The sequence below is a fragment of the Aythya ferina genome, assembly GCF_964211825.1.
Source record: "Aythya ferina genome assembly, chromosome: 20".
Classification (NCBI taxonomy): Eukaryota; Metazoa; Chordata; class Aves; order Anseriformes; family Anatidae; genus Aythya; species Aythya ferina.
The window spans coordinates 5428257-5442024 of record NC_140318.1 but is presented as its reverse complement, the minus strand read 5'-3'; the positions used below and the strand labels follow the sequence as shown (position 1 = coordinate 5442024).

The following is a 13768-nucleotide window of genomic DNA, read 5'->3' as shown; positions in this document are numbered from 1 at the left end:
ACAAGTTGCCCCCTGGGGTGGCCGCAGTGCCCCTGGCTGGGGGGCAGCTGCTCACATGTCACCTACGGCCATGGCGTGTGGCAGGGACAAGCCCGTGGTGGCAAGCAGGACACGATGACACCGCGTGTGCAACCCACAGGTGTCCCACGAGGCCCCTTCCCCGTGGGCTTCATGCAGTCGATGACATGGATCACCTGCACGGTGCCGCATCTCTGTGCGCATCACAGCGCAGCCTTGCACACTCAGCGGGGATGTCCCAGAGCTCCTCCAAGGCCACCTGCACGGTGGCCTCCATCTCCCAGCTTCAGCACTGCAGGGATGCTCTGTCTGGGCAAGGACAGCTGGTACCACGGTTATCATGGAGCAGCGGTGCCAGGGCTGCGAGGACGGGGACACGGCAGTGCCTGGGGACACCACGGTACTTGGGGACAAAGCAGTGCCTGGCCCTCAGTGGCAGCACTCAGCCCCACCACGACCATTTGCCACCCGGACACCCACCCAGCCTCCGTGCGTGTCTCCAGCAGCCATGGGGCACCGACCCCATACAGCTCCTGGGGCTGCTGCATCTCTGGGTCCTGGAGAATTTGGACCCTGGGGATGGCAGTGAGGAGCTGAGCAGAGAATCCATCCCAAAAAAATTTACATGGGAAATGAAGTCTCCTTTTCTGTTTGGCTAAACGTCTGCCAGCCTGTTTTAATTTATCCAGCTAGGTTGATTTGCAACTTTTAATTTTCCATCGGTTGGCTGTGACCAGGACACTGGGAAAATTTAGCACTCGAGTTCACCCAACTCCTGTGTTTCAAAATATCCCAGCCCGAGACATGCAGGAGAAAGCCCTTTCCGTTTCGGAACAACCAGGAGGGAAAAGTCTGAACACGAGAGATTTTAAAAGCATCAAGCTATTTCACACTGAAAACACCAGAGCAGCCCAGGGCCATGCAAGCCCCCGCATCCCCCAGCCTGCCCCAGGGTTGGCAGGAGGCTGCACCCCGTGGGATCCCATCCCTGGGTGACCCCACACCCTGCAGGGACACCCAGGGCTGGGGGACACTGGGGAGGAAAGCCAGGGGTTGGGGACAGCAGTCCCCAGGCAAGCACTGGGGGAGCCAGCAGCAGGCGAGACGCGTTCAGTCTCTCTGTGCCTCACCAAAAGTCCATCAAAGCCAAGGGAGTTTTTTTTTTCTTTTTTTCTTTTTTTTTCTTTTTTTTTTTTTTTATGAAACAGTTGAGATGACTCAGCGGTTTCTGACGCAATCCCCGTTTCATCGGAAAATTCCTAACCAGCTCCTAGTGGCAACTGATTGCTGCCATAAATCACGCCGTGTTATCCCTGGCCGCGGCAGCGCGGCTTACGCAGCCCCGGCCCCTCCGCGTGAAATCAGCAGGAGCGATGCCATCGCGGCGGTGGGAGCAAAAAAACAGCCCCAAAAGCAAAAACGCTCCGCAGAGCAGACCCAAAGCTCCAGCCTCCCTCCTGCTTCACCACCAGGGGCCAAACCTGCGCGGTCCCCACCCCGAAGACCCCGCGCCCCCCACCCCAAATCCCTCGGCTGCGGGTGCTGCTGCTGCTGAGGCTGCCGGCAGGTCCGGCATTAATCACGGGCGGCCGGTCTCAGACGACAGGGTTTTTTATCTCCTTTTTTTTTTTTTTTTTTTGGCATGAGCGCTAGAAATGATTTGCAGATGTTATTTACTGCGTTTTGGGCTCAGAGTAAATCGAGACAAGATGCACCTGCGTGGACGGGGAGAAAGCCCTCCCCACCCGGGGACGGTCACGGCGTGCTCACTCAGGACTTTCCCAGGGAAATTTGGGACTCGAGCAGGGGCTGAGCCATGGGGAGGGAGATGGAGTGGGTGCTGCAGCCCCTGCGCCAGCCCCGCTCGGCACCATGCAGCGTACATCCTGCAGCACGATGAAAAAGGGGCAAAATCTCAGCCTGCATGAGGCTGAAATGGTGCAAATGGCCCGGATCTGCCCCAAAACAATTAGTTCAGCTCTGCTGCCCTCGCTGCTGCTGGCTGGGACATCCTGTGCATCCCCTCTGTGTGCCAGCAGCTCGGCAAAGCCACCCAAAAAGGGAGCACGGCAGGAAAACAGCCTCAGCCCTAGCAGGCAGAGCACACTCACTCCCTGAAGCTGAGACGTTCAGGGTCAGTGCTCTGAGCTGCCTCGGCCAGGAACCAGGGCTTACTCCAAATCTAACCCAAACTCCCCGATTTGGCTCATTCCCAGGGGATCCTCCCCTCCCTGGGGACCCAGCCAGCCGGCCGAGCATCCCGTGCTGCTGCACCCCACTGTCCCTGAGACTCTCACCCCTGCACTGGGCAGCTGCCAGCTTTTCCACCCCGAACCGGTGCCCTGCCTAATTCACAGTCCAAATAAAAGGAGCGACAGGCCCTCCAAAATATCCTCCCTCCAGCCCGGGGAGAGCCGCCGGCGGCTGATTGCTTGTTTGGCCGCAGAAGTGCCTGCAGAGGAAAGGAGTTTCCTCCACTGAAATTAGTTCAGTGAAGTTTTGGACAGAGCAGTGTCTCTGCTCCACAGGAGCCGCCACGGCACGGAGGCACTTTGCGCTAGGCAGGATCGGGCCCTTTCTTGGGGTTTGCTTTGCCAGGGGCAGCTCCAAGCAAGTCTCCATGCAGGGCTGCATGAGCACAGGGCAGGACCTGCTCCTGGTGAGCTCGAGCCACCTCCCTGCCATGAGCTGCAGCGATCCAGCACCACTTTCCAGGCAAAATTCACTCTTTTTTGTCCCAGCCCCAATGCGGGTGCAGTGGATGGATGAGCTCTGCCATACCCAGCCCCTCCACAACCTCTGCCCACGTCCAGGAGAGCCAGGCTGGAGGAGGATGGTCTGGAGTCTGCTGGTCCAGGACCCCCCAGTGGCTTCATGTTCACTCAGGGGGAGATGACTAACAGATTTTCTTCCCTTTTTTTTCAAGGTTTCCTGCAGAAGTGGCCCATTTGTCCAACAGTCCTGCACAGCTCCACGCGGTGTTTTCGGGTGAGCCTGGCGAGGTGTGAGCAGATCTAAGGCAGCCGCAGAGCGGGTGAGGTCCCTGCATGGCCAGGACATTGCCAAAGGGAGCGAAATGTGGCAAAACCCCAAAAAACAGGGTCCTGGCAGCCAGCCCTACCTTCTTCTCCAGAGCTGTGGCTATGGCCTACCACTGTGCAACTGCAGCAAGAGAAGACCAAACGAGTGCCCTTCCGAGACACTCCCAGTCCCTTGCAGAGTGACCCAAAGCACAGTATTAGGCAAGGCACTTAATCTCTGCGTGCTTGCATGAAGCGTGGAACATGATTTATATCATGTTAGCGTGAGGGTTTCAGCCCTGGCTATTCGCAAGACGGCGAGTCAAACCGAACAGGCCAAAGCCACCAAGCTGCCATCAGATTCCGATTAAAATGCCTCTGGGGAGTCTGCAAGCCACAAGTGACCACAGTGTCCCCAGGTATGGTCACGGCTGTGGAGTTTTAATGGTATTAAAAGCTAGTTCTTTTTATGTCGGCAGATTTATACCCCTTTAATTTTACCTGCCCCTGAAGAGTGGAGGTTCCTGCAGGAACCTGGAGGAGCGTCCAGACCGGTCACGCTTGGTTGGGAATTTAAGCTATGCAAAGATTAAAAACCAAGAAGTACAAAGCCTTTTCTTTTAATGAAATGAGTCTTGCACGGAGGTTGTGTAGCATTGTGTTGAGGGACATAAGCTATGCAGCATTGCCAACCACAGGCATTCAACAGCCGTGAGTCAGACTCCCCCAAATCCGAAGATTGGTTTCAGTCCCTTCTGGCTTTTGAGCCTTTAAACGTCCCAGCTTGGAGCTTTTCTCTTCAGAAAATGAGAATTTTGGCCAACAGGGCTGAGACCCTGACACCGTTACCGGGCTCCAGCAGCTGTGACCGTAACACAACCATTAAATCCCACAACCCCAGCAATAAACTCCTGGGCTCGGACAGCCCCCACACCACCACCAGCCCCCTTACAGCCCCTATATTTTCACCTCTGGCACCCAAGCAGACCACCCGATGAGCCCAGACAGCCAGGGTACGAGCAATGTAAGGCTGGTGACAACAAAGGAGATGTCCCCAGCACTCCCGGTGGCCTTGTGGGGGGCAGTGACCAGGCGGAGGAGCGGGGCAGGGTGAAAAACCCAAGGGAAAAAAGAAGCGAGGGCACCTCTGGGGCCATGCACAATAGGTTATTCAGGGGAGGCAGGAAGCAGGAATTTTCTTAAGGGCAGGCATTCAGCTAAGTGGGGCCGGGATTCAGGGAGAATGGAGATTTTAAGTGGCAATTTATTCCTCTAATAAAAGGAGAAGGCTGCAGGTGCTCTGGCAGGGCTGTGCACACGTGAGAGCTGAGGACGAGCAGCACCACCCCCACAGCCAGGAGCGTGCTGGGGCTGTGACACCCCTGGGGGGTTCCACATTTACTGGGGTCTTCTCCCCCACCTCTGGGTTGTGGCTATACCAAAAGCTCTGCCCACACAGGGTGTTCGTGCAGTGGCTCTGACCACAGGGAGCAGTAGGTGATGAGAGGGATTTTACCCAGATACTCCATCCGTCCTTGCTCCAGCAGCTTAGGGAAGGAGCAAAAATACCCCATGGGTGCTGCCAGGAACCCTCCTGCCTCAAGGGTGGGCTGCCCAGCACCAGGCCCGTCATGCCAGGATGTTTCTTGGTCACATCCCAGAGCCCAGACTGCGCACGTCGAGGCGCTGCGGAGCGGAGGAACCAGGCTCTGAAGTACTGGAGGTGGTGAATATCACCTAGCAGTCAGCACCACATTTGCACAGCCCTTCCTCCTGCTCACACTGCTCTTGCAGGCTGCAACACTGCAAATCACGAGCGCATGCAGAAGCTGCAAGCAATTCTCCATTTTAGAGCTGTTAGCACCATTATTTCAGTCCTGGCACTCGCCAGGATGCACAACAATCCGTTTCAGTCCTGATACAACCTTCACCACAGACAAAAGATCATCCCAAGGAGAATATATTCTAAATATCCTAAATTAGCATCAATCTGTTTCAGTATATTCTACTTCCAAACTATCACCCTCGTATGAAAAGGAACACAAAACTCCCTGTGTCTCTTTCCTCCTCTGCAGCGTCTGAGCTGAAACAGTAGAAGTACTTACAGAAAGCCATGGTTAGTGTTACCCTGCAAGGATCCAGGACGGCATACCAGAACCTGGTTTTGGCATCTGGGAACCACTTTTCAGCCATATATATCACCGTTCCTGCGTGCACTCGGGTCCACACAAAATTAGCCCTAAGGAATGTGAATTCGAAATTTGCTTTCCAGAAGCACTCAAGCGCAGGAGCTGAAATTTGCTCTTTCTAGATTTCCTACCTGTTTAAGAGAGAAGGAACGAAATTCTGGCCCTTTGTTACTTGGGCTCCTTCCCGGGAAGATGTGCAAAGCCCCTGCCTGGCGCTCTGGGTCTGATGTTTGTACCCTGAACCAGGACTTTTCAGGCAGCAGCTCCCGGGGTGAGCTCGCCACCTGTCCCTTGCCTCGCGCTTTGCTTTGGGCTCTCTTTTTCAATAAGAGCTGCAACACATGTGCACGCTGGGGTGGGTTATTCCCCCCCATGCCTACAGCACTGGCTGCAAACCAAACGCCAGCCCAGGGCGTGCAGCTGGGAGAGGCGAAGCCCATGCACCTGGGGAATGTTTTCTTGCCCCTGGGAGCTCCGGCATTTGCTGCTCAGTGCCACGGCTGGCACTCGCTGCGTCCAGCAGCCAGCTGGGTTTCCCTTCCTCTGGGCTCCAGCTGGAGCAAAGGAGCAAAAGGGCTGCATTTGATAAAGGTTTGGTCTTATTTTAAAGTGATGCCATTTGGCCTGCTGTACGACTGCCTTGCAAATGGTCCCAAGAGGGCTGCCTTGCCCCCAGATGTGTATTTTTGTCCCCACCAGTGAGCTCTGAGCTGTGTTTTCACCGCTCTGACACCAGTGTCACAGCCACAAAAGCAGGAAGGACGTGGGTTGCTCATCCAGGGATCTGGAGAGTTTTGTGCTAACCCTAACCCTGCTCCAGACCCCCCTGGAGGCAAGGCCCCCAGCAGTCCCCAGCACCGACCTCAGCCCCACAACTCATGCAGGAACAGCTCAGAATCACCAAAAAGGAACGAACACCAAAAAGGAACAACCACCCAAAAGGAACAACCACCCAAAAGGAGCAGGGTATTTCAGAGCACACTGGCACTTTGCTCTGGTTGCCACTTGGGGCTGGATGCCTGGGGAGAAGCAGGGTATTTCTGTGCTGTCTTGGAGTGATCTATTTTCACGGTAAAAAGGGATGTTAGAGCTTTTCGCTATTTATTTACAGCTTTACAAGGATTTGTGGTAAGCTGATGGCTTGTCCAGGGTGGCTGAAGATGCGGTGTGGGCAGCGTGGAGCCCCCCCGCTCTATAAAGGGATGCTGACCTGTGACAGACGTGGCCAGTTCCTAAGATATTGGATAAAATGGGAGCCCTGCCCTGCTCATCTCAGCTGTACCCGGAGGAAGGCTGCCAGCAAACCCTCCCGGGCCAGCGCTTTGATGCTGCTGGGCCACGCTCACCGCACAGAGCGCCCACACACTGCTCCTCCCTGCGTCCTTTCCCACTGGGCTGGAGGGTCTCAAAGTGCCTTTTTCTCCACGCATGCCTGCCTTTCCCTTGCACCCTCTCCCCCGGCAGGGTCAAGCCCATCCTATCAGCCTCAGAAATCCTCGGTGGCTCCTATGGCAGCCCGCAGCCTCCTCCCAAACCCGGAGCACAAAGGCTCAACGCGGCGTTCCTGCTCCCTGCTCCGCGGGAACAGCTGTGCCGAAAAGACGCCGAGAATCCCTGCGAGGCTCCAAGGAAAAGATATTAACCCGGGAGGGGAGCAGCGGTGCTATAATAAAAAGGTTTTATAAAAGAGAGAAGCCACTGAGTGGATTAGCAGCCCAAACCTTGCTTGGCTTTTGGTCTCCTTTCCTCCAGCTCTCCTGCCCTGCCCAGCAGTCTGTGCTGATTCCTCCCCGTGAAGGGAAGCTCAGCTCCCAAATTTCAGACGGGTCTCCCCTGGGGGAGTCCCCCCGCAGCATGGGGCTGTGTTTCATGCATCCCAAGCACCCAGAGGACACACACACACATAGCTGGCATTTCACACTGGGTCAAACGAGCTCCCCAAAGCCTCCCCTCCAGCCTCGGAGCTCAGTGGGTGCTTGCAAAACAACCACAGCCACGTTACAGCCCCCAAGCAGTGAAGGCACACACTGGTTGCAGCCAGCACAAGGCATGCAAGGACACATTCCCCTGCACAAACAGCCGGGGCGATGCTGGGCACGGAGCATTTGCTGCATGGGACCACCAGCTGTGCCAAGAATTTCGTTGTTTGGGGGTGAAGGGAACACGTGGGGCTCCTGCACCCGCAGCTGTTCCCTGCCCGCAGCCCTCCTGGCCACGCAGGGCATTTAAATTTTAAAGCACTCTCCCCACGGCTGTTTTCTCCTCCGTCTCCACCGGCTCGCACAGATCCCGTCCCCAGGAGCTGCTGGTCCCCGAGGCACCCATGGGCTCGCTGGTGGCCAAGCTCCTCCTGCCCACCATCAGCACCTTGGTCTTCCTCCCCACCATCAGCATCGCGGCCAAGCGGCGCTTCCACATGGAAGCCATGGTCTACTTCTTCACCATGTTCTTCGTGGCGGTAAGGGACCCCGGGTTTCCTTCCCCCCGCATCAGGACCCTGCTGGGAAGGGTTGAGGGGTCTCCTAGAGGCATGGAGTGACCCCTGGGACATCCACTGCTGGTTATCTCCCACCCTGCATGGTGCTGAGCAGGGCATTCCCCAGTTGGGGTGTGCTGAGGGTGTCCTCGTGCAGGGTTCGTGGTGTTCGTGGTGGTGAGGTTAGCAGAGGGTCTGGGTTCATCGCGGTGTTCTGGAGCTGCTTTTCTCTGTTGTACAGCTGGTAAATGCCCATGATGGATTTGGGATTTAAATTGAATGCAGAGTATCTTGCTACGGTTCTGTCATTTTTAGCTGAAAGCACGTAGTCAGAGTCTCGATTTTGCAATTGCTAAATGGTGTGAGCAATGCTGGAGCCGGGGATTTTCTGCACTAGGACAGGCAAGGCTAAAAACTTGCTGCTGAGCTATCCAGAAAAAAATAAATAAAATAATAAAAAATAAAAATAAAAATAAAAAATTTAACCCTCTGACCTGGCAGAAAGGTTTGAAAGTGCCGGAAAGACCCAGATCCCACCTGCCTCCCTCATCAAGGGAATTACAAGTGGAGAAAGTCCCACGGCTGTAAGCACACCGAGCAATTCCTGCTCTGCTCCCAGCAGCAGGGCACTTCATGGTGCTGCTAAGTGCCTCGTACTCACACGGGCTGAGCACCCAACGCAGCATCTCTGCTGCAGGAGGTCCCTGATTGCCACCACGGCAGCAATCTGCTAAAGAACAGGAAGGAAAACAGCCCAGCAGGACAATTAGCATCACATTCGCCTCTGCCCAGCACTGCTCTCAAGGCATTTCAGGAGGCTCATCGCGTCCCTTGCCTGGACACGGAGAAACTAAGGCAGGGAGCAGACAGGCAAAAGCTCCTCCACAGCAGCCACGCTCTCAACCACTATTCCTGAGGATCCACTCTTTACGCCTCCACCTAAAGCACAATGCAGGGGGAAAATTTCTGCCAGTTCCATAAAACCTACAGTAGTTAATAAAACCGTCCCGGCCGAGCCCCCTCCTCGCCGCCCCCCCTCCTCCCAGCTCCCCAGGGAAGCCAGACAGCTACGATTTCATTTTGCGCTGGGCTCGCGTCTGCTCCACCTCCCCAAGAAGTCAATCGGAAAGTTGGCAGCAGGGCGAGGGGAGGCGGGACAGGTCCTCAACGAGGAGCCTGAGGAGGCGAAATCTCTGCGCCTGGGGAAGGGGAGGCAGCTGCTGCCCGGCCGGGGGACAGGGGGGCTGCAGCTGCTGCTGTCACCCTTTTTACAGCATCCCCCTCCCCGAGTTGCAGGGGAAGCACGCGTCCATCCCCGACAAGTGCTGTGATGCCGGCCAGAAACACGCTCTTTGTCCTCCAGCCTTTCTCCCCCGTCTCCAGGCTCCCCGAACCCAACCTCGAGCAGAGAGCAGAGCGATGGCCCCGGTGCAATTGTTTCTAGAGACCACAGAGAGCCAAAGGACTCACAGCCATTCCCATTATAAATAAGATCAACATCCCCAGCGGGGCATGACAGTGGGGATTGCACCAGGGGCACCTTGCCAAGCGGTGCAGGGACTTCTTCAGAAAGAGCAGGGCTGGTGCTACCAGTAGGAAACAAGCGGGGCCGGGAGCTGGGAGGAAAAGGCGAGCGCCAGGCAGGAGCATTCCTTTGATCGCACTGGAAAATTTCTCTTGGCTTGGTCTGCATCTGTGTTGCATGACAATGTCTTTTTGCAAGTATCCCCATCGAAGAGCCATCGGGCAGCAGCATCTAACGGCCAGGGACCGGTGGGTTTGCAGGGGATGCACCCCGTGAATTCCCCGTTGTTCAGACTCCGGCCACATAAACCCCAATTAGCCCGGACGGTGACCTTGGCATCCAGACACATTTCATCGGGAAACTCATTTGGAAGTCTTTTACAAGAATCTTTCGCAATTTGAACGAAAACCCTCAGCTCCCCTCCTGCTGCTGGAGGAAGGACCGTCCTGCATGGTCTGGGTCTTGGGCAGAGCAGCACGGTCTGCAAACCCCAAATTCTGGCACAGGTAACTTGTAATAGGACAGAAGAAAGCTGATTCTCAGGTAATTTGTGATGAAGAAGGACAATATCTCTCACATAGATTCATTACTGCATGTCGGTGACCCTGGTGGATTTGAGACTGCTCAGTGCCATCATTTTAGCAGCCACACAAGGACCGTTTCAAACCAACCGATAAGAGCAGACGTGTTTTATTTTATCTTCCTGGTCTGTGGGCAAGCAGCTAGCTTTCTAACGCCTTTTATTTTTTTATAGATTTACCACGCATGTGATGGCCCCGGCTTATCAGTGCTGTGCTTCATGCGCTACGATATCCTGGAGTACTTCAGCATCTACGGGACAGCTCTGTCCATCTGGGTGTCCCTGATGGGTAAGCAGGGGTCACTGCAGCGCCCGGCATCTGCAGAGGGGGGCTGAGGGCATCACCAGTGGGTGCTGGGTGTCGTGGGTCAGAAAATCACCCGTTTCTCCTCATTTTCCCCATGCCAGGCCCATCAGTTTGTCTGCTGAAGGCCTGCTTCCCGAGGGACATCCCATCCCGACGGGGGGCATTAAGAAGTGCAGGGCCTGCCACTTCCCTCAGTAGCAAGCAAATCCGGGTGATTTAGCCAAAACAAACATATCTCCCCGGTTTATCAGGTCTGGGCTGACAGGAAATATTAGATCTGATTAGAAAAGGCAGAAAGATATTTCACTTGCTTTCATTAAAAATCCCGACTCTGACATGATTCAGTTTTCCTTGTCCCGTTCTCCGTTTTTCCCCTTTTGGTCCTCATTTGCCACTGAAACAAAATGTAACAGAGATGAACAAAATGAAAGAACTGGAGAAGGATGAAGCCTTCAAACCTGTTATTTCCCAATCTTGTCGGCAAACTTGAGGAAAGGACAGGAGCATTTCTGACAGAGTAGGTGAGGGGCAGGATGAGCCTCCTTGCTTTCCTCAACAAACCGAGGCCACCAAAAGCAACCAGGACCTCCCCGTCCCCTCCAGGCCCTGGGGACGTAGCAGTGTCCCCATGGCATCACCACATCACCCACGGCACCTCCGTGCTTGGTCAGAAAGGGCAAGGACGGGAACCATCCCCAGAGGTCATTCTTAAGCAGATAACGGCCGTGTCAGGGTAGGTCAGAGCCGGTCCAGACGCTCTGGCTCCTTGCAGAGAAATTCGACTTGATTGCTTCATTACTGCATTCAAAACCTCACCAAAAAAATAAAAACCCCGGACTAAGATGTTTAAAATATTGACCCGCAGGGAAACAACAGAGATTAAAATGCGGACATTATCCCTTAGCCAAACTCCCTATAAAAACACGATCCAAGGACATGGAAGGTGTGGTGACTGAAGCCCAGGGAAGTCTCTCGCTGTGGCTTGTAAAGCCCGAGCGCACATGTGCGGACGCAGACCCTCGGGCACGCTTCCCGGAATGCAAATCCAGGACAGCCATAACACAGCTGTGCGAGCTGGAAAAGCATGGAGCCCACTGGGATCCATAACTTTTATCAGTTATTACCCCATTCTGTGCTAAACAAAAGCCTCTAATAATTCACTTGCACTGGCGACTTCCAGTTTGCAAAGCCCAGGCAGGTGCCGGCGTCGCCCATCAGCCCGGAGCCCCGTCCCCACCGCAGCCGGCAAATTTGGGAGGGCTGGGGAAGCAGGAACGAGCCCAGGAGCTGAGCACGGCTGCAAGCACCCTTGTGTTTGGCCCTGAATTTTCAGTCGAGGAGGCAGCAGGCTCTGCTGGAGGTCAGCCCCGAAGGTTTGGGGAGCGATTTGGGCAGAGCTGGATGCGCCTCTCCCACCGGCAGCAGCTGTGACTGGGGGTGGGCTCTGCTCTGAGCAGCCCCCAGAGGTTCAGCTCCTCCAAGCACGGCCTCGACGCCTCCCTCGTGCAGCCAGCTTCAGGGTGCCGGGACCAGAGAGCAGGCTCTGCCTAGTCCAGGGCCACTCGGTGTCCCCAGGTGTCCCCAGGTGTCCCCAGCTGCCACCCCCAAGCCCTGTCACACACTGTCACAACACTGAGCATATTTCTAAAATCAGCTCCTGGAGACACCACTCAGATACCCAGGGCCGGCTCACTTTGCCCCCTACCTGCCTCAGTTTCCCCAGCTGAGAGATGTAAGAAGGGAAAATCGAGCCCGGATCCATCCCTGGGGACCCCGGGGCAGACCCCAGTGAGGTCTGGGGGTGCAGCAGTGCCCCGAGCTGCTCGCCCCACAACAGGAGGAGCGGAGATGGGCGAGCCCAGGCCCCTGTGCTCTGTGTCCCACAGCCCTGGCTGAGTTCGACGAGCCGAAGAGGTCGACCTTCATCATGTTCGGCGTGCTCACCATCGCCGTGAGGATCTACCACGACCGCTGGGGCTACGGCGTCTACTCGGGACCCATCGGGACCGCCGTCCTGGCGATCACTGTGAAGTGGGTACGTCAGGAAGGGCACAGGGGGGCTCTGCAGGATGCTGGTGCTTTCCCTGCCCTCAAGAGGTTTCTTCCCGAGGTCCAGCTCCTCCAGCAAGGGGATTAAACAGGGCTCTGCTCTTCCAGTGCTGAAGCAGAGACTGGGTTTGCAAGGGAATGCATGTCCTTAGCTGGTTTTTGGGTTGAGTGTCAAGAAACCAGCACTGTGAAGTGATGCAGGAGAAGCCAAAGCAGCAGGCAGGCAGAGGGCTCACCCCAGACAGCCCTGGGAGCGGGCTGCAGGCTTCATGGGGTTTTATTCATGGGATCTGGGTGTAGAGCAGCCAGCTGAAGCTCTTTGGTGTGCTGTGTCTGTGCCTCCAGCTACAAAAGATGAAGGAGAAGAAGGGGCTGTATCCAGACAAGAGCGTCTACACCCAGCAGATCGGTCCTGGCTTCTGCTTCGGGGCGCTAGCGCTGATGCTGAGGTTCTTCTTTGAGGTAATTGTTTGCACGCTAAATCCCACTGACTTTGCAAGGTGCAGTGGGCATTACCAAGCCAGGAGGTCCCCCCTTGAGCCCCAGGTCTGCATCCAGCCTCAGACAAACATCAGCTCGGGTTTGTGTGTGGGGCTCTGCAGGACCCCTCGATCCTTCTGCCCACCCCAGACCATGCTCCAGGCACTGTGGTCTGGATAGAGCAGTGTTTTTTTTTCCTCTTTTTCCCTGTAAGTGGGTTATAAGGACACCAGCCACTTTTCCTTCAGCCATATGTGGTCCTTGAAGTGCTTTTGTCGAGCGGGAGTGGCCACTTTTGGACCTGGGGCACGGGTGACTTGAGGACATCTCGCGTATCCACCACAGGGACTGGATACAACCCAGGCATGGCTGGATCCAAACCTTGCTCACGCCAAGGAAAAGACTCCGTGGGCCCCCCAGGGCACTCAATCCCACATTTAACCTTTTGCTCTTGTCGCTGGCCAGTCCTCCTGTCCTGCATAAGGGGGTCTGTCTGTCCTGGAGAGGGGGGGAAGGCGGTGACCCCCCTGCCACAGCTGCTGGTCCTGCCTGCGCTCAGCCCCACCGTTACGGCTGCATTGGGAGCCACGAGATACAACCTCACCGTCGTCCCCAAGGACTATTTTTCAAAGCATTTAGTAATTGCAAATTCTAGCAGAACATAAAAATGTCACTTAGCAGAAAGTCCATCCCCCCCCACCGCGCCCTGTCGTCCCCTCCCAGCCTCCCAGCCTCATCCTTTGCAGGGTAATGAAACACTTCATTCATGAATTGGGAAACGTGCAAATTGGAATGTGTTAAATCCACTTTGCCTTTTTTCGAAGGCTGGAAATCCTTTCTTCTCTGACAGCAAAAAGAGGCAGAAGGCTCAGGAATATATATTTTTTTAATCCTTTCCCTTTGCCTACTCGCAGAACCCCCATGTCTTGCACCCACCACCAAGCCCAGCAGCTCCCACTAACGCTCTCCCTTTGCAGGAGTGGGACTACACCTACGTGCACAGCTTCTACCACTGCGCCCTGGCCATGGCCTTTGTGCTGCTGCTGCCCAAGGAGAACAAGAAGGCCGGGGGTGCTGGCACCCCTGCCAGGCTTGACTGCTCCACGCTCTGCTGCTGTGTCTGA

The 13768-nt window shown here is 55.6% G+C and overlaps 1 protein-coding gene across 1 annotated transcript; it reads left to right on the top strand.

Moving 5' to 3' along the window:
- Positions 1-7550: 7550 nt before the first annotated feature.
- Positions 7551-13768, top strand: MYMK (myomaker, myoblast fusion factor; the record flags this gene model as incomplete). Its single annotated transcript, XM_084494604.1, has 5 exons — positions 7551-7685; positions 9983-10097; positions 12002-12150; positions 12510-12626; positions 13622-13768. The coding sequence occupies 5 exons, from the start codon at positions 7551-7553 to the stop codon at positions 13766-13768; spliced, it is 663 nt and encodes a 220-aa protein (XP_084350730.1).